Source organism: Nematostella vectensis, chromosome 4 (assembly GCF_932526225.1).
Source record: "Nematostella vectensis chromosome 4, jaNemVect1.1, whole genome shotgun sequence".
NCBI classification, from domain to species: domain Eukaryota; kingdom Metazoa; phylum Cnidaria; class Anthozoa; order Actiniaria; family Edwardsiidae; genus Nematostella; species Nematostella vectensis.
This window is the reverse complement of record NC_064037.1, coordinates 16,756,535-16,777,100: the sequence shown is the minus strand read 5'-3', so window position 1 is coordinate 16,777,100 and position 20,566 is coordinate 16,756,535. Positions and strand designations below refer to the sequence as shown.

The 20,566-nt window shown below is 44.3% G+C and overlaps 2 protein-coding genes across 3 annotated transcripts in view; one reads left to right on the top strand and one right to left on the bottom strand.

The window, feature by feature from the left end:
- The window catches only part of LOC5508952, a 57,795-nt gene that overhangs the window by 5,107 nt on the left and 32,122 nt on the right, over nucleotides 1–20,566 (bottom strand). Inside the window, exons 1-5 of one of the 2 annotated variants that reach the window (XM_048726359.1) lie at nucleotides 15,288–15,555; nucleotides 14,773–14,896; nucleotides 5,676–5,730; nucleotides 3,688–3,799; nucleotides 3,434–3,457 (exon numbers count right to left, since the gene is read on the bottom strand). In XM_048726359.1, coding sequence (XP_048582316.1) covers nucleotides 3,434–3,457; nucleotides 3,688–3,799; nucleotides 5,676–5,720 — 181 coding nt within the window. In that variant the 5' untranslated portion in view covers nucleotides 5,721–5,730; nucleotides 14,773–14,896; nucleotides 15,288–15,555. Of the gene's footprint in view, nucleotides 1–3,433; nucleotides 3,458–3,687; nucleotides 3,800–5,675; nucleotides 5,731–14,772; nucleotides 14,897–15,287; nucleotides 15,556–20,566 lie in introns of those variants that run through there. The other variant, XM_048726360.1, reaches the window with a different exon arrangement.
- Nucleotides 17,939–20,566, top strand: part of LOC5511331 (centrosome and spindle pole associated protein 1) — a 110,244-nt gene continuing 107,616 nt past the window's right edge. Inside the window, exons 1-2 of the mRNA XM_048726354.1 lie at nucleotides 17,939–18,356; nucleotides 18,782–18,813. Coding sequence (XP_048582311.1) covers nucleotides 18,252–18,356; nucleotides 18,782–18,813 — 137 coding nt within the window. The 5' untranslated portion in view covers nucleotides 17,939–18,251. The remainder of the gene's footprint in view (nucleotides 18,357–18,781; nucleotides 18,814–20,566) is intronic.

Here is a 20,566-nt window from a genome sequence, read left to right as displayed (position 1 = left end):
GATCGACTCTCTGAGGACCTGCTTAAGATAAGGGGCTGTAAAACGCCGCCAAAGGAGGAAGATAAGGACCAAGCATTTAAATTTAAATTATTTGAATTTTACCTCATTACTTTTTTTGTAAGTCACGCTTCAAATCAACCAAGCAGGAAGACTTTTGTAAGTTGTCTTGAAAGAGTTAAGTGATTATCACAAATGTGGGGTATTGCATTTATATTTTTAATTGGATCAGATCGGAATAAAAAGTATGAATTATAAAATGTAGTCGAATATCTTTTATGATATATTTTAGATGTAAAACTCAAAATTCAATAATTCAAATAAAATAGTTAACGTTGACCTGCCTTTTTGTAAAACATTCGTATGGAGATATCTCTTAGGTTATATAGCATAGCATAACATAGCGCTCAATTCACAGATAGTTTTCAGTCGTGTGGTAGTGCTAGAATTGCGCATTTCTTCTTCAAATTGAAATCGCTCACAACTCACTCGCCAAAAAGTACAAATAAAAAGGATTGCTTAAAGTATTAAAGGGATTTACATACCTTTCCAACTTGATTTTGCTTTGCCTTCGTATAAAATAACACTACATTTGTAGAGCACTAAGACCACTTACTCTCCTAAAATTTTGGCGTCTGAATTCTGTAGGTTACATCCACGAAAAGTCGCTCTGTAAGTATCTTAGTAGTTATATATAGCTACGCCTCTGATTGGCTGTCATAGGCCTAACTCTCTCTCCATAACTGACAAAGCCGAATACCAATAATGATAACTTAAGTAGCCGGCGATTGATGTTCTGAGTACGTTGTTCATTTTTGTTTTTCATAATTACCGGGTCTTCCCGGAAATGTCTTTGCAAAGCTCCTATTTCATCTTGTTTTCAAACTTAAAGGATAGTTTTTTCCATTTTATTGCTGACTTCCGTAGCTAGGGGAAACAATCGAGAGAGCGCCATAACCATTACTTCCATTCGGTAGCCAATCAAAACGCACTTCTCCGCGACTAACTGCCCACACAAAGAGAACGCTAAGTTAATAGCATTCAAGCTCATCCCACGTCGAGCATGGCGAATCTATCTAAGAGCATGTCAGATCAAACAACTGTCTATAACTTAAGGGCATTTAATTTTCTTCAAATACATTTTTTTGGGAAGCAATTAACTGGATAACGCAAGACACATGAGTTTTATTCCGCTCGCCACTTGAGTTGAGTGTTGTTTCATGCGTATTCCATGAAGAAACATTTTCAATGAAACATCTGTCTCGAATCTGTCAAAATTATATAGACGAACAAGTTATTTACCAAAATGTCTGACAAAAATAGCATTTCGTACAATGGTCTGTGGCATCCTATTAGGCTAATTGATAGGATAACTTTTTTAAGAACAAGAAAAAACTGACTCAAACTAATTTGAAAAGACGTCAAAATTAATTTTCACTTGATCATTTCGCTATTCTATCTGGTATTGAAGATTTTTTTTTTTACTTGCACTTTCTTTCTTTCAGCCAGTAGTGCCTATTCTTAAATGTAAACCCTTATTACAGACCCTTGTCTGCCTCCTCTCCCCTCCTATCCCTCCGTCACCCCCCCCCTTCCCCCTTACCCATATCCCAGCATGCTGGCAGCTTGGTCAGTTTTCTAACAATGCACCACAGAACTTTTTTTTAAGTTTTTTTTTTTTTAATTGTTGATTGTTCATTTTTATATTTTTTGTATTTCCCATTAAACAACTTATGCCGTAATTTCAAAACAAAAATCTCTCATTAGCATTTTGTTGTGTATTTCATGTCCGTCATTTCAAAAATAACTCTCAAATAAAAAATAAAAAATAAAAACAAAGTCGTGAGTCCAACAGCTAGTTGTGTTGTTTTAACTGCTATAGAAAAAATCTCGTTAATCGTTTGTTAAAAGTCAACAAACATAACAAAAATGTTCAAGAAAGTAGTTCATTAAAAACTTACTCAATATTAAACATACGTAGATGAAAAATAATAATTTTAAAACACTTGAGCGTCATTAAAGAAGCCTAAGACATTAAAACATTAAGATTAAATTATTTCTACTAAATTGGGATTTCCTACTTGTGTCGTAAATTCTGGCACTCCCACCAAGTGGTGACAACCCTGTTAGTGTCGGTTTGGGTTGCCGAAAAGCTGTAATACAAGTAATAAGTGAATCTGGAGGTATTGAAATCAAAATCCAATCTATTGATTTATTGATCTATTGATTTATTGACCTATTGATTTATTTTCATTCATTCATTCATTCATCCATCCATTCATCCATTTATTTATTTATTTATTTATTTATTTATTTATTTATTTATTTATTTATTTATTTATTTATTTATTTATTTACTTACTTACTTACTTACTTACTTATTTATTTATTTATTTATTTATTTATTTATTTATTTATTTATTTATTTACTTATTTATTTATTTATTTCTTTATTTATTTATTTATTTATTTATTTATTTATTTATTTTATCATCATTCATTTATTTATTTATATTGATCTATTCTTAATGTCATTTAGTTTTTAACAATACAGTCTAGGCACGGTTTTTATCAAAATTGATTTTTCTATACCATTAATTCGGCTATAACAAATTGTTTTCAATTAGTTTTGTGTGGAAATTTTAAAAGAAATCTAGAACCATTAATGACGGATGTTAGAGCGCGGTAATTGTGTGCAATTCTTTTGTATGGAAGAAGATTCTGGTTTTAGATAAAAGCAAGCATTAGTGTCTAAGCTTTAGATAGACAAAAAACGTACAGGCCGTCGGTAGCCAACTTAAGCCTCCTTAAATTGGTTGCCATGGCAACATTATATGAAATAATCTCAGACCGACATCAATGTTGTAGTTGCTAAGTTTGGTGATCATAGCTATTTCTCTTTGGGAGATATTAGCAAAAACAGATTTTGTTCGCGTATAAGCCCCACCATATCTAAAGAAGCTATCGAAAGTTTCACCACATTGGATCAGCGGCGTAGCCAGGATTTTTAACAAGGAGGGGGCCCAAAAGGCTCTTTCAAGGCATTTTCTCCTGTATTTTAGATAATGTCTCATACATTTACTGTATTTTTGGCTGCTAAAAGGGGGGCCCAGGCCCCCCTGGCTACCCTCCTGTGGATTAATGCAACACAGACGAAGAACAAGAATACAATAGAACAATGAGGGTAATCTAGCCAATCCTGTTAGGCCTTACTAGCGGACTTCTAAACTTTTCCTTGGGAGACCATAAAGAATGGTGTATTATCACTCAACAGAGTATAAAGATAAAGAGCTCTCGTCAGAATCTTTAACAGAGAAGATCCGTTGAAAACCCCCAGCTGAAAACAAATGGAATCATCATTTTGATTTGACCGCTCAGGAGATTAAAAAATTGTTATCCATCGCCCAATTCTCATAACGAATAAAACGAGACCTACCAGAAGAATTAGAAGTGCTAATGTCTGAAACACAAACATAAATTCAAGTTATCAGTGTTATAGTCGTAAAATGAATTTAAAAAAGCAAAGGGTAACAGAATATATTGTATTGTTTGCATAGCTTGATTTTATAGGGGTAAATAAACACTTGAAGAAGGGGGAGGGGGTGATTAGGGGAAGTTTAAAGAATATAGGGCATCAGGAATGAAAGAAAGCTTCCCAAATTTCCCTCTGCGCGGCTCTTGAATGCTTACCGTCAAGTATGTAAGATAGCATTGAAATTTGGTTTGTTCTCGTAGAGATAAACAAAACAAAGATAATCAGCGAGGTCCCTCCAAGTAAGACCAGTCCAATGAAACCTGCCCGCTAGAAGACATAATAATGTGAGTTAGCTACTCGTGTGCAGTACAGTCAACCGCTGACCACGGGACAGGTCTTCAATGGACTAAATGCCCGACAGTTTCCAATTTATTCAAATAATCCAATAAATCGCCAGCCTAGTGAGTTCAAAGTATCCTATACTTGTTTAGTATAAATCCACTCACATACCATCACAAATCTCGCAATTTAATTGGCTCCAGTACTCACTATACCCTGGTTCCAGAGCCTTGAACGTCATTCTATTTAGTATGGCCAGCGAGCCGTCCGAGAGGTCTCATGCTCGCTGGCCACTAAACAGAGAGCCATAGATAGCGAGTAGCGAAAAAGCCGGCGTTTTCGTGCCAAAAGCGGTTATTTATTACTGAGAATTGTTAAAATCGTATTTTTTTTCGAAGGTAGTATGTGAGTGGATTTATACTAAAACAATTAGACTACTCGTCCTCGTCCTGGTTGACTATCTATTGACTATTAGAAAATGCAAGCGATTTCTGAATTGAGCTTTGTTGTCGGAATTGAATGGGTTTTTTTCTTTTTGATATACTTACTATATAATCATTATTCAACTTGACACTTGAATTATTTCTGCTACAATAACACAGTCGGGAAAGATGTTTATGGTGCATACAAGCAAGAAAAACCATTCATTCCAGACAACAAAGCTCAATTCTACGCCTGCCCTTTCTAAATAAAATAATAAATGCTCTTGTTTCCTTTTCCTTTTCAGCAAAATTATTCTTTGCTTAGAAGCAGACAACTTTAATAAATTGAGCCACTCTGAAACATTATGTCACTGTTTTTTGCGTTTGGCCACGTTTTGTAGCCTCCTCGGAAAATAACCTAGATCCGCCCTGAGTCTTATTCTGTTTCTTAGATTTTAACAACTAGAAATAAACCTGGTCGAAAAACAAGAAGTGGTGAGAAAGGGATGGTTGATCGAGTGGTTGATTATACACCTATTTCAAATAACGTGCCACTCGGAAATCGATGTATCGTAGCCCGCAGTGCTTCATGGGTAGCGTATAAATGGCTGAATCCTGGTATCTGAAAGCCATATGAATGTGTATAGGAACGTGAACAACAATTTTACAGCCTTTAAAGCCTCGATTTCCTTTATTTGCGCTTATTTGCTTATTTATTTGATACCCGTGAAGCACTGCGGATTACAATACATATGAATTCTCCGAGTGCCACCTTGTTTGAAATAGGTGTATAGGCGCTGTCATAGAGAGGTTTTACTGGTTATAACTTTGAAATCCGAAGTCTAGAACTATAAAGGCTAATTAAGATAGCACGATTTAGTCGTATGCGACCTGTCTACGACATGTTTAGCCCTGTATTAGCCATTGAGGGTTCGGGGGTTTGGAAAGAACCGCCCCACTCGACTGGAAGGTCCGCTCTAATAAAGGAAAATTTAGTACCACTGCGGGCTTGGGCAAGCTACCTAAGTGAAAAAGGTCCGCTAAATACGAACCCCCCGCTCAAAATCCTGGCTACGGGCCTGATTACACACTACCACCTTCGTAGCCGAACGTCGTAGCGGAGTAGTAGGCTGATTTTACACTCGACGACTCGAGCTGTAGGCGCGTTGCGGGCAAGTCACATACGACGTAATCGCGCTGTCTAATTCGGGCACCGGTCATTTGGTATCTGACTGGAAGGTAACAGATTTTTCTCTGCTCGATATTTTTTCGGCCATTTGGCTTTGCCAGCTGTTTTCTCAGTGTCTTTTAGTCAAGGCTACTTGTTTGTTATTGCTTTTTTAGAGGATTTGGCTTGGCTTTGGCTTTTATGGGGTATTTCGTTAGTGATCCTTCAGATATCAAATCCGTTAGAATTTAGAAATTCCAAGAAATTCTCTTACCAGATTACGTTGTCGGAACGGGTCTTCTATCTCGGTCTTGGCCATAGTGTCGACACTTAGGAATAAACAGTCGATAACATGAGTAAAATTTAATATGGAAAAGCCTAGTCACGAGTGGGTTATGAAACGTTCATCCCGCCGACGGTTTTTTTAAAGGCAAAGATTTACCTATAAACATTTACGAGGATAATTCAAGCACAGTGGCCACCTTGCCTAGGTTATCAACTTTATCTCTTATTTATTACTTTTTTTATTAGCGGAGCTCCCAAGCGCCGCGTGAGCGGAGCCCAATACCTAAGAAAAATTGGTATTTAAAACAAATATGGTAACAAAAATTGGTAACCCATCGACTCGAGTTTTCGTGACGCGATGTCCGTCCGTCCGACAACCAAACTTGGCAGGTGTCATGTATGTGCCAATGGAGTTGCAGGACTGTGGTCACGTGATTTGCATATCAAGAAAATTTAGCCATAAATTGTCGTTTTTTGCCAAACGCGGTCACTTCCATATAAGGAAACTTATATATTCTTTACTTGTAAGAACTGCATGATTCCTTGTCATTTTCAAGGCTGTCGTACCACAGGTGCTTTGTAAATGTTAAGACTTGTAATCAGAAAAGAAAAACAGTGACTATGACCATCTTTAGTCAATGGAGAAGTTCTCTAAAAAGAAACTAAGATTTCTAGGTACCAGACCCCCAAAAAGACAACGTTTTCTTTATATGTGACGATTTCTCATCGATGACGTCACTAGAAGCAAAACATGCTGACGTCATCAAAATAAAAATAAAAACATTCATATCTCGTGAAAGAAACATTGTATAACAACCAAGCTTGGTGTAAGTGCCATCAGGGGCTCATAAGTAGGGGCAATCATCTGCATTATATAAGTGTCACGGCGTTTCCTAGGATCAGGCTATTTTTTAAGACGCGCGCGCACAAACGGGCCAATCAGCTACGTTGACGTTGGTCGCGCGCGCTAGTGACGTGAGGCTGTACGCGCAAATTTCAGTTAGGAAGAATATTTATTTGTCCATCACCGTCGGTTTTGTTTGTTCAACAAAAGAATTGCATGCCAGATTTTAAATTCGTAGGTAAAACTGGATTCATCATTGAAGAAGAGAGCAACAAAAGTCAAAGTACCGAAGAGAAAACAGCTTTTTGTCTGAGACTGCGCGTGCAGTTGAGCTCAGCCAAAACGTAAGCACTAAGGTCGCATCTGATTGGCTAATCCGCGCGTCTAAAAATAGCCTGATCCTAGGAAACGCCGTGACATCTATATAACACAAGAATGTGAGGAAGTTGATTGCCCCTACTTATGAGCCCCTGGTGCCATGTATCTGTCAAGCGCGGTGCCAAGATAAGGTCACGTGATGCGTGACGTCTTCGATGAAAAACTATCCCGATATCATATCTATATTCATATCTCCTAAACGAAACATCATATGACAACTAAACTTATTATGTGTAATGTATGTGTCAATATGGGCTCAACAATATAGTCACGTGATTGTGACGTCATCGATGACCTCACTTAAAACGTGATTAAAAGCAAAAACGTTCATATCTCTTAAAAGAAACATTGTTTCACAACCAAACTTGGCAGGTGTCATGTTTGTGTCAAGGAGAAAAATATGATGATTTGTGATGTCATCGATGATGTCACTAGAAGCAAAAATATGCTGACGTCATCAAAATAGAAAATATTTATAATGAAAAGGTCGTATGACAACCAAACTCGGTAGATGTCATGTATGTTGGGGTGCTATGAGATGGTCACGTGACGTCATCGATGACGTCACTGAAAGTAAAACTTCCCTGGGTGGGTTGGGCGCAAGGTCTTGCGCGAGGACTTCACCAAAGACCCCTCCGCGAACGCCATGAACTACGCAAAATGACTGCCGCCGTCGCAGGTGCTGTCGCTTTGAAGGGTTACCTTGAGGACCAGAAGATCCTGCCCATGTAGTAGTGTACTGTGGCACACTACTACATGTGTTAGCCATGTATTAGACTCGTGTTCACGTACACACAGCACGTGAAGTGTGCGCACGTGAAACGTACACACACTACTCGATGGCCTCCATCGCGATTTTGGTTGGCGGCGCCGTCCTAAATGCGACTGCATTCGTTGGTGGCAACTACCTCGCAAAGTTCCTGTCGAACGATGAGAGCCCTGCCTTAGCTGAGAAGGAGAGGCACGACAAGGCCCTAGAGAAATACCAACAAGACTATGGACGCTACCAACAGCGGCGACAAAAAAAATCCTCGACTGGCAAGCTCAAAGTCGCGAGAGAGGGTCCCTCGCAAAGCAAAACTTCACCGACACTGACTACGCGCTCAAACTCTACAACCAGACCCGGCCAGAACAATCCCTGGAGTCGATGCGGGCTCCTGAGCTGTCCGACTACTATATCCCCAGCAAAACGCAGAAAAACGCCGAGTTGGCGTACATTGGCGCCGGCGCTCTCGCCATCGGCTACACAGCTAGCCGCTTGCTGTGATGTAGCTGCCGTTCCGGCGCTGCATCTAGGCGGCATTTTTCCATGCTGCGCGTATGCGCATGCGTATATGTATGCGTATACGTATACGCATAAGATGATTGCAGATGAGTGCAGACCGGCCTCAGAAAGACCACCCAGGCACTGCCCGAGCAGACGGCAACCGCCTGTTGGAGACTGATACACCTGCAATGTATCGCGATACATTATTGTCGACACGTAATGGCGGCGAAGCGCATGTCCGACGAAGAACTCGATGCGTTCCTCCGTCCTATATGAGAGGTGGCTTCCAGGAAGTGACCGCTCTGCATGCCAAACTTCCCAAAGGCTCAGCCTCCATAGATCGAGTGCGCAGGTGTGTAAGCTCGCAGCCCGTCGGAAGCTACACAGACACCCCCTCCTCCGACTGCCTACGCCCACTTCTCGGAGCAGATACCAAACCATATCCACCAGTCGGACCTGCTATTCTTGCCAACCGACCGCGGGTACAAGTATGCCCTGACTGTCGTTGACGTTGCTTCACGATATAAAGCCTTCACCGCGAGGCGCGGGTTGTTGCGATGGTCGTGGGCGAGGTCGTTCTCGGGGGTGAGCACCACAACGTTGCGGCCGCGGAACATGCTCGCCGCCCACTCGGTCTTCCCCGATCCTCCTTGGCCGGCTAGATACATCTTTGCAGAGGTTGCGGCCACTAGATCGCACGGCAGACTCGGCGCAGTGCTTGGCTCCATAGCCAAGCTCCCCGACCTCTCCGGACCCCAAGCCGCTCCGGGTCGCCACTCGTACCCAGGCTTCTTGTGGCGCCACTCTCCATATCTCGGATTTCGCTACTTTACACCACTGGGCACCGCCTTTGCGTATATGGCATCTGTGCACACTCGGAGGACGTCTTCGCGAGAGATCCGCCTCAACATGCGTCGCAACGCTATGTTTGCGTACGCCAAGACGAAGGCCCCGATATGGTACCATTGTGAGCGCCGGGCACCGTCTTTGTATTGGATCAGATGAGCCCCGTCGGCATGCTCGAAGTTAAGTAAGTGGTCGGTGCCCGCAAGGAGGTTTACCAGATACGCGGCTTCTCCACGGTCGCGGACTACGATCGAGGACTCGTCGCCGTGGCGAGCGCACTTGCCTACGAAACGGACAGCGAGATCTCGACCCTCAGGGTACTGCGAGTCTTCGCCGCCGGGGCGGCACGCGATGGAATGGGGGAACTTGATGGAGTCCTTTTTTTCCGACGCTATACAACACCTCCCTCGCCGTGGCCATGACGAGGTCACCCGAGTCTAACAGGTCCTTGAGCTCTGGCGTGGTGATCCAGCCCTCGTTTTGTTCCAAGTGCTGCCCTACCCTCCCGGAAGTGTAGGGGTGGCAGGCCTCAGAGAACTCCAACTCGGTCAGCTGAATGGCCCCGGTCAGTTGAAGAACCTCGCTCAATGGCCGTCCCACAACATCCGCGATACGATACACGTTCGTAGGGAAGCAGATCAATGGCGTCCGAGGCGCCGCCGAAGACACTGTCCTCGCATCCTAGGTACGCCGCACGCATGTCGATGTGCGCATGAGGCTGCGCCCCTAAGTTTTCCTTGCTATTCCACACTTTGGACTCAACCTGCGCCGCTTGCCAGACGTCCCTATATTTAAGAGGCGTTGGCCTGATGTTCTCTCTTTGGGTCCACTTCTTGAAGCGATACCCTATTGCACCGCCCATCGAGTGCGTAGCTTCATTGAGGATCATATCCAGTCTTGTCTGTAAACGCCCTGTCGATAGTCGCTCCGTCCTGTCCCGATCGGTACAGTTTGCCTTCGTGCGTGACTATAACACGCCCACACAGCCAGATCCTCGTGCTTCTGGGGATCGCCCTGTTTATAAAGCGAATGAGCACCTCTCGCACTTTCGCCTCGCGCGTTTTTATGGCGGCACTGGTGGCTGCCTTCTCCTGACATAACGAACGAAGCTCCCTCTCAGCCTCGAAGTCTAGGCCGTGGACGCTCGCGATCGCAGGTGGTTCAGTCGGAAGCTCCGCCCAGGCGTGGTTATTGTGGCAAGGGATAGTGATCCTCGTCTTAGTCTTGTACTTCCCCGAGTCCAACAGGACGTTACCCAGGGCGTCCACGGCTACTAGCTTTACCTCGAGCTTCTTTTCCATCTCAAAGAGGTCTTCTTTGGTGCATCCCATAGTGGACAGCTTCTTGTCAAATCGCTCGAGGATCTTGCCTCGCGTCTTGGTTAGACCAAGGGAGCGCGGGGTGCCGCGATTCCTCAAGAAGTCGGTAACATAGCTCACAACACAGTTAGCGAAGGCGTCACTCCCCTCTCGCTCAAACATTGGCCTAGGCTCACCATTTTGCTCAGGTAGAGGGCGAAGCTCGTATCTCACGTAGACGAGGTACTCTCGTCCTTTCTCCCAAATACCCGCATCGATGCCTTCCAGGACACCGACTGCGATTTGGCCCCCTCTTTTGACTAACGACCCACCGATCTCGTGCTCCGAGCGCCCTTCCTCCTCTGTGATTGGCGCCAATGGCTCTGCGGGGGCCTTATAACGACCGTAAAGAGTCTGTAACGCCGGTCGGGGTCCACCATCTAAAGTACCGGTGGCAACACTGCGTTTGCCCGCAGAGACTCCCGCTCGTGCGAGACCCACCACACCGAGCCATCGTCATTAATGTCAGGCCCCCGCATAACCGGCTTTAGAGCAATGACACCTGCTCCACCAAGATCTCGTATCTCCTAATAAACACCGGCGCTTATGTCTCGGCCCTGAAGAGTGGCATCCACGCTTGGGAACCGAAGATGGGCGCCCCCGACGAAGAGAGAATAGTACTTCTCGGGGTCTAAGCTCTCTGGGCCCCTTTTGCCGCCGTCCCGGCAGCAAAGGGTCGAACTCGCGCCGGACTTCCTCTGTCCACACTTTCGCCGGTACGAGCGGCTTAAGAAGCTTGTGTTTGACATCGTCGGGGATGTCCTCGTCCAGGATGTTCTGGACCAGCCCTGCCAGTACGGCGGGCGCCTCTTTGTCACGCATGCCATTGAGAACCTCCTCTATGTAAGCGTCCATGTTTGGGCACACCTTGTGCCACCCAGTCTCTAACTGCCCGTGTCACAACCGGCGGGACGAGTGTTTGGGTACACCTTGTGCCACCCAGTCTCTAATTGCCCGTATCACAGCCGGCGGGACGAGTGTTTGGGTATGCCTGTGCCACCCAGTCTCTAATCGCCCGTATCGCGGGCCGCGATGTCAGACAGGACGAGTGTTTGGGTATGCCTTGTGCCACCCAGTCTCTTATTGCCCGTACCGCGGGCTGCGATGTCAGACAGGACGAGTACGAACCATCCCCGAGCGCGCCTCTCGACGCCGCGCATCCTCTGCCCTTCACGATTCGCTCCGCAGGAGCGGCACAACCGCGTCTCCGACTGCGTCCCTATGCCGCAGATCCTGCACGGCACGGGGAGGGGGCTGCCCTTACGGAGCCCTTGGAGGTGCACCTTGCAGTAGGTGTCCATGCACCTCTGGCCGCACGTGTTTGCGTGGCCGACCTTTAGCCACCCCCAATGATCTTTTCCGCACTTCACCCTTCGAACGCTCGGTATACCACAGGACAGACGGAGGTCTAATTGCAAGTCCTTGGGGGTTCGAACTGCATTATTTGAAAAATATAGCCATGATACTTCATAACAGCTTTATTCATTAGAGTGCGAGTCAGAAAGCTCTTAAAAGCGTATGTCATGAAGTACCAAGCTCAATTATCCAAGATGGCGACTCTACGCGAAGTGGTCCCGACGTAGATTAATAACCAGCATTTATTAATCTACGCGAAACGCGTTTCGGTGTCACTGAAAGTCCCCATCCTGGAATGGGGCTTGGGGGTCGGAGGGGGGATTCGCGACCCCAAGCCTAAGACGGGGCTGGGAGGCCCGGAGGGGCGATCCGCGCCTCCCACTCGTTTCTATGAAACCCCCCAGTCCCCCCCTGCACGCAGGCTATTATTCGCACGCCGGGGTTAGTTCACAGAAGAACGGATCTCAGATTCTCTGCCCGACTGTTCCCCCTCAAGACATCAAAAACAACGCAGTCCGAGATTCGTTCTTCTGTTAACTAAACACGGCGCGCGAATAACAACATTAGGATGTAAAGCCTGCGAACAGACCTTGCGCAATCTCACCGCCCAGGTCGTTGCGTGACTCCGACCGTTAGGACTGGGAAGAAGTCTAGGGCTCTGGGGACGAGATTTTAAGAACATGCTTAAAACATGCCGAGGCTCAGATAGCAGAAAAAAAAATTCTTTTTTAGTCCTAATGCGTTCTAAAATGCAGAATCAAATTGTGCTCATAGTAGCAACATTGTCGCTGCGAAGCTTGGAGCCTCTGTTACCCAGGTTATTGCTATTGATCATTAGTGTAACTCTTTAATAATTTATTGGGTATTATATTCTTATACACACTACTACCTTAAAATGTCTCAAACCTGTCTCAAACGGCCCAGCCTCAACTAAAAATTAGACGTGTAATAGGCTCGATTTCCAGCCGTCGCTAGGCCTCATGGGCCCCACTAACGATCAATGGTCACATATGCTTGTCCGGGCCTGGCGCCCCGTCTCTCGAAACACCCGGTAATTCTCGGACCCGAAAACTTTATTTTGCATTTTTGCCCAAAATTTCGCATGTTTTCCTTTTTGAGAACCGCTTTCATGTTCTACAACAGTTTGAACTTCCTCTTGGTTCGTGTTCCAAATGTTTACGCTCAATAGGGCTATTTTCGGAGTTTTGCTGAAGCCAGAAAGTTACCCGAAAAGTCTCGAGAACTTTCTTAATATTTAAGCCATTTGAATTTCGGGCCCGAGAAGTTCGGGAAAGATCAAAATTTATAAATCTATAAAATACGGTGTTTGACGATATTTCAACACATTTAGATACCATAAATTTTATAGGAATTAGCCAGCTTTTCAAATTTAAGGAATAAATAGTTTTCGGGCCCGAGAATTCTCGGATGTTTCGAGAAACGAGCCTCTGCTAAGGAGCCCCTGCCGCGGCCGGGAAGTACTATCCTCACACACTTTCGACTTTTTTATTGTCCTGCCGTCGCTTCATCGGTCAAAGGTTAACATCCCGATAAAAATTCGTGTTCTCAACCCGTGCGATTCTCCGAAGCCTGTAGGACAAACACACCCATTCCGTGTAAAAGATAGTTCAAAGCCAGTGACAGGGAACACAAAAACCTCTATCGGAAAATTGGATTCAAGACTTAAAGCTTTTTACTTGAGCCTTCCTAATGGTTAGCGTCCTATCAAGGCGCTTTTTGATAGGCTGAAATATCAGTCGCAGGACAAACGACCAGACCAGTTATCCAATTGCGGGCTCACAGATACGAATAAGTGAACTGATAGAAACAAACAGGAAGAAAGCCCTGCTAGTCTGCTAGCTGGCTATGAGATTGGAGTACAGAAGGCTCACGGTTAGTGTAGGTTATTTAATTGTTTCTATGAGCGAACAAATAGCGTTGAAACAAATATTCTGATTTGAAAATAAAAAAATTGTTCGACGTTGCTGCTGCCCAATCTCGCCATTATTTGCCATTTTAAGCCCCCCTCCCTCCCCCCCCCCGCCCCTACGACCTCAATAAATAAAAAGATTTAAAAGTCTTTAAATCTGGAAAATGAATACTGCGAAGCTGCCCTCTTTGTCCGAATTGATGATGTAGTCAAGTTCATCATTATTTCTGACATCTGTTATTCACAAATTTCGGTTTCGGCCTTCATAATTTTATAATTTGTTTTGATGTAAATCGTCTTTCACCACTATTTAGAAGTTGATTTCTATTTGTTCCTGTTAAAAACTGTCATCGGTATATCCAACTGTTTTATAAAGACAAAAGTCTTAAATTATTTGTGCTACAAACTAGATCATAAAAAAAGACGGCTCCTAAAAAATTCAGAGCCCCCCCCCCCTTTGGTGGTTCAATATCTCTCCCTCCCCCCCCCCTCGATGTATTTAATAAACACTCCCTTAGAAATAGTTTCAGCTATTTTAATCCCCCGCTGAAAATCGTTGTTAATATTTGAAAGCATCAATTCAACATGTATCTATATAAATTAAGTTCCTACTTATACCAAACTTTCCATTGCTTCGCGGATAAGCTTATCGCATCCCTTCTTGCTTCGAAATTCTTTCAAATTTCTAACGGCTTTTTCGTCCGTCGCGCTTGACATTGCAAAGTCAAACTGATGCGTATCACCGACCCCATTACATCATAGAATGTACGCAAACATAGCAACTCGATTGCTAGATAGCTTCAATCGTCATTCTAGAGCCTGTTTCATTTCCTTGTTCACGGCTGCAATATCCGTACGGTTTAGTATCATAGGGGAGATATATAGGATTCATTTGTCGCTTGTGAGTACCAAAGAAAAGACAATTTTCTCCATTCACACGGTAAATATCTTTCAGGCAGGTTTGGAAATGTCGAATGCACAGTAAATAACCAAATAAAAGGTTTCGTATGCCTGTCACACTATTAGCTCTCTTTATAATATTCCTGAAGTCCATCCATACTGGGTATATTTACAACTTGACAAGATGGCATATAGTTTTCCACTTACCTTTACTTGGCTTTTTTAATCGTTTTTATTGGGATCCTTCCCGGGGAAAATATGTCGGCGCTATGGTTCGTTTTCTCTTCATAACATGGCGGACTAGAATAGCGTTACTTCCCCCTGCACACACCTGAATAATTGAAGTACTCAAGTTGCACTGATATCTGTGATATGATCAACAGATGATGGAAACAAACCAACACCACGCACACAATGACCAGAAAGCCATATCGTAATATACTTGGGGCACAATACAGAAACATTAAGAAAATATTGGGACAGCCGCGCCTCTACTGGTCAATTCCTTTTAATTTTTTAAAATATTGGTTGGGAGGGGGGGTGCACATTCCCCCAGTGCATAACCCCCTGCTACGACGGCCCATATGAAGAAAAACGTTGTCGTTTTGAGGGTCTGGTCACGGGAATTAGGATACTTTGTCAGCGACTTCTTAATAAAATAACCAAAAATGCATTCCCAATTTGTATTGAATATTGTATTCAGCCAATAAAATATCTCTAACCTTTGTGCGAAATGTCTCCTGCCTCCCGATTCAGCGAAATCCTTTCTCGTTATATTTCTATTTCTCTTGTCTAAAAACCCACGCGATCGTTGTTTTCCTTGAGTGTTCGTGACTAGCCCGAACGCTCTCCGAACCTAACTTCGTATTTAGGTTCTATATAAAATAGGAAGGGAGTGAAACAACGCTCGATTCCATTGTTCAAAAACCTGCGTAGTTACGGCCAATGTTGTGATGTTGGTATGAGACATGATTGACGAGTGACAGCTCACTTTCTCTTTGAACTTATCGCGCCGCCGACACACGCCCGGGCACGCGACAAGTGAAGGGATCACAAAAAGAACCGGTTTTTAGTCTTTTTCTAACAACCACGAAATTGTCTCAAATCCGGGTGCGGGAGACGAAAAATTACTTTTCGGCTTCTATCGCCAAAAATATTTATCCAAATTGCTTCAAACTTTCAAAGGATACCATGGTCACCCATACCTATTACCAGTTTAATTTTGAGCTAGGGCACCCAAACTTCATTTTTCCGAGAAATCTCGACAAACTCAGACCGCTGGTCTTAACCCCTAAAACTGATCAAGTGGCTTCGGAGACCTAACAAAAAAACTCATTAGACGCATTCTACTTCCCTGCTAGCAGAGGCCTCCTTTCTCTGCATTTCGCAGGGCTGGAGTTCTTGTCCTCGCGAGCTCCAGCCCAGCGAAATACAGAGAAAAGAGGCCTCTGCTAGCAGGGAAGCATTCTACAGGATTGATGAAAGGATTCTATAACAATTCTATAACCAAGATATTCAAAAATATGAAAATGAAACTGTATTCAATAATACATACTGTATAGCACAGATAGCAGGATTATTCCGATTTATAGCTTAGTGAAAAACTATTGCCATCAAGAATTTAATCACAAAATATTTTTTTTTTTGCTGGCTGCATATGGCTGCATAAAATCAAGGGTAAACACGATAGATTTCGATTCTTGACTTCTCCACATTTATTAAAATAACTTTAGTAATACATGGAAACACAACTCGCAAAGGAAATAAAAAGAAATACAAATGAGGAAAACTTAGCTGCAACAAGAGGAAAGTGGCATCGGGAAGATTCTTACAAATGCGGAGTAGATTCCAGCGAAGATCAAAACAAGTCTCGATTCAATTTTCTCCAAAATTCGGAGCTTCGTGCAAGCTTTTACGATGAAAATAGAAGCAAACAAACCTACAAATGTGTAGAGTATGCCTTCCTTTCTCGGGAAACAAGCCCTAAGTCGTGAAATGACAAATATCTAAGCCGTGAGGTCGATGCATAGGCAAGGTAAAATCAGTTCTGTGGGTGAGCTCGTCCCAGCCCCCTGGCTACCTCACGGTTTATCTCTGAGCACAGGAAATCCGGTAAGAACGCCTGGGACTAGGCTGGGGAAAATGGTCGCTGAATCTATCCCCAAATCGGGGAATTAATCCTTAAAATGAGTAAACAAAATATAGCATCTTTATTTTTAAAAATGCAATATAAAAAACCCACTTATATTGAAAAACATTTTTTTCGTGGAGCTTTACTCTCATTGTATCACAATATCATTCTCAAGCTCCGTATTTTCTGTTTTATTCTGCATTCACTGCTTTTACAATCGCTTCAATGAATATAGCGAAGTGTGGAGCTCCCATCGCGAGGGGGTATGCGCTACAGAGCAAAAAAATGGCAAGTTTTCCCAAAATAAGGTCTGGTTATCTTCGGTAAGCTTGAATTTTTACATATTCATTTTTTGGGGGAGGGGTGGGTATAATAGAAAGCTCTCGAACAAATCCACTTATAAATCACCACACGAGGGTGTTAGATAAATTGCACTATGCAAGGAAATTATTGTTTTTAATATTTTTTTTTTTAATAGAAAATAGGCAAAATGACGATTTCCTATAGAATAATTTTTCGGAAGCGCTAAAAAGCGGGAGATTTGGTGCTCAACGCGGGAGAGCAGGAGAAGGTGTCCAAAATCTTCAGACTCCCGCCTAATGCGGGAGAGTTGACAGGTATGGTGAAGTGCATTTTTCAGATGTTCAAAGTATGAATTCTCCTCGTTTTTAGGTAGAGTTCGGTAAGAGCCGTCGTGTTTGTTGGTGCTCCTCCTGAGGCCAGATTGCCACTCTAGACAGATTCATTTCAATGTAAGTTTCTGTCTAGCACAACAAACTTGCAGCTCTGCACATTTCTCCTAACTGCAGTCCCGTGCCCATAGGAAGTTACTGATTATTGTGATTAGTGTGTTTTTTTTTCTTCTAGGGGTGGGGGGGGGGGGGGGGAGGACCTGAATTTACTTGAAGCTCTATAAAGGAATTGCGAATATTATCCTTTGGTATCCCGAGAATTTTTCCCATCGTTCTCGCATTTTTTATGTGCACCCTGCTCGATTTATTCAAAAAATAAAAATGCTCGGTCTCGCGTGAAAAAACGGGGTGCTCGCCAAAGACATTCATGGGCCCTCACGTGACCCCCCCCGCCCCCACCAATATTTTAAAAAGTTATAAGGAAATGACCAGAAGGGGAGTGACTGTGCCCCCAATATTTCGCAGATACAAATTTGGGCACCGATTTTTGCGTCCCCCCCCCTGCCCTCTTCTCCCTACCCGCCAAATAACCGGGTGCATTCTGTGTAAAACTACGACATCAAAATGGCGGCATAGAGAAACGGATTGTAAATATTGTTTCGCGTAAATCATCACTTTGTCCTGATTTGTAGAGATCCCTAGCCTGGATATCAACACTTGCTAATGCTTCTCCTAAATGGACGGCATCTTTTGACAATGGTTTGATTTGAAGAAACGGATGAGCACATTCTGTATTTCTCGACATGGCAACAAGAACAAGGTTGTTGTGGTGTTGAACATTCGATAATTTTGGGCTTTGTCGCTTATTCATAACTTTCCCATCAAACCTAAAACTTCTGTGCTGAGTTCAAACGAGAATCTCGATGGCTGATGACTTGGGAAAGTTTATTGAAAGCCAGAAAAGTAAATTGGAAAGAGAAAGGGCCGAGTTGTCAAGGGATGGGGACTTCGCCTCGACTTCCCGTCAGGTAGCAATTATGTTATGGTAGAGAGAATATGATTTTCAGTAAATGCTTTTATATTTACACATTAATATTCTTGTTATACATTATCAGTGCGATTTATGTTCTAACCAGATTTTTCATCGTAAACCTAACATATATTTTATTATCAATTTCCTAACATTTACTCCCTCTGTATACAATTGACTTATAAAAGTTTACTTAAACAGTCAAAGTTGAGAATGAATATAGGCTTATCAGAACTTATGTTGATATATATATATATATACATCAACCTTCCCCCATGGACCGGACGCTGTTACAGACACCTTATTATTAAAGAAATACAATCCAGACAAGACCAAAATACATGGGGTCATGATACAAGAGTTTCTTCTTCTTTGTTATAGAGGGCAAAAGCATACTGATTATTTTGCTTTTATTTTATAAAGGAACATTACAATGCATCCTCTTCAAATAGAAGGTAATTCACTAGTGGACAATTTATACTTATGTGTACTAGGGGGGGACTGGGTAGTTTCAGTAAAACGGCCTGGGAGGCCCGGATCCCCCCTCCGGGCCTCCCAGCCCCGTCTCTATGTATCAGGCAGATAATGTTTCGCGTACATAAACAATCGGCAAAAGCTAATGTAGGCCAAATCGATTTCACGTACATAAACAATCGGCAAAAGTTAATGTAGGCAAAATAGATTTCGCGTACACGAATAATCAATTAGGGCCGCAGGTGTTTCGCGTTCGTGAATAATTAGGGTGTAGGCCGGGCGCGTGCAAGCCCAAGGACTTGCGCGTACACGACTTTTTGGGGCAAATAGCGGTGGGGCCGCGAAAACGAGGAGGGCCGCCAGCCTACGGAGCGTGGAATAACCGTTTTTCGGCCGTAAATTCAAAGCCGCTAGCGTGGCGTTTAAACCTGAGTTCTACTCGAACACCTCGCTCCCGAACTCCTCGCGAATTTTTCGCAGTCTCTTTTTCATCCTTTCGCGTGCCACCAGGGAGGGCCCTTTCCCACTTTTTTATCATGCGGTGCGAGGCCGTGCCGAGCTCTGATAGCGGCCTTGAGCGCGTTGTATCTCTCTTGTTCCTGAAGTATTAGCCGAAACTCTTCGTCTGAGATACGCCCGTCTTACAGAGCCTTAGAGACCAGCTCGCTGATCGAGTTTTTCTTACTCTCCGCTAGAACCATCGTGTCTTCGTGTTTAGCCACCTTGCTCGTAAGACCCCTAGAGACCACCCCCGCGCCCACGACACCGGCCAGCCCAGCGACCCCTGCCAGCGGAGCGCCGATCAGAACCCCTATCCCACTCAAAGAGACTCCCAGCCCGGCGCTGGAAAGCGCCCCTGCAGCGATGCCGGATGCCACAGACACAGCATGGGTAACGGCGAAGGCGCGCTTATACTTCTAACGTACCTGTCGATAATGCGCTATCTCATTGTCTAGAACCCTCTGAGTGTCACGTATTACCTGGAGTCGGAAACTTTGAGCGTCGCCGCCGGTGCTTGCCGGAGCGGTAGGCGTTTGCGGGGGGTGGGCACTGGGGAGCGGGGGATATATGGATATGCCACCGCTGCTAACGTCGCTGTTCGCCATGCCTGCTACGTCGGGCCTAGGTTAGCTCTAATACGAGGCGAACAGGCCTGCACTTAAAGTCCACCCGTCTACCGCGGTCATCCCTGACCCATATTCGGATACTCGAGACAAACTCAGAGGAAGACGCTGCGACACAAATGGGGGTGTCGGGCCCATAGACGACTTTCTCGTGCGGCCTCCCGCGGGTTTCTAGGCAAGCGAGAACGGTTGAAGGCTCGTCTAAGGCGAAGCATTTCGTGCGGTCTACGATATCGCAGAAGATGTAGATGGCCTCTATTTTCGACAAAGTCACCTCAAGTGGGGGATCCCCCACGGGCATTGCGAGGCCCCGCTCCCCCATCTGATCGTCTTTAGCCTCTAGGCCAAATAGTGCGCAAAGCTCGGCGTTCAGGAACGCAATGCCTGTGGACACGAGCACGATCTTCCCGGTGAGGGGATCCAGCTTCGCGGTCAGAATCTGGCTTTTAGCGTGGTTGATCGTTTCCATGATGGACTCGGCCGTGTGGTGCCCGGCTGGCAGAGTAGCGATGGGCGGGAGGGAGTCTGTAGTCGTTATCTGCTGCTCCCGCTCGAGATTATACCAGCTGTTAAACAGCGAGCACTGCCGGAGCGCCACAAAGCGCGGGCG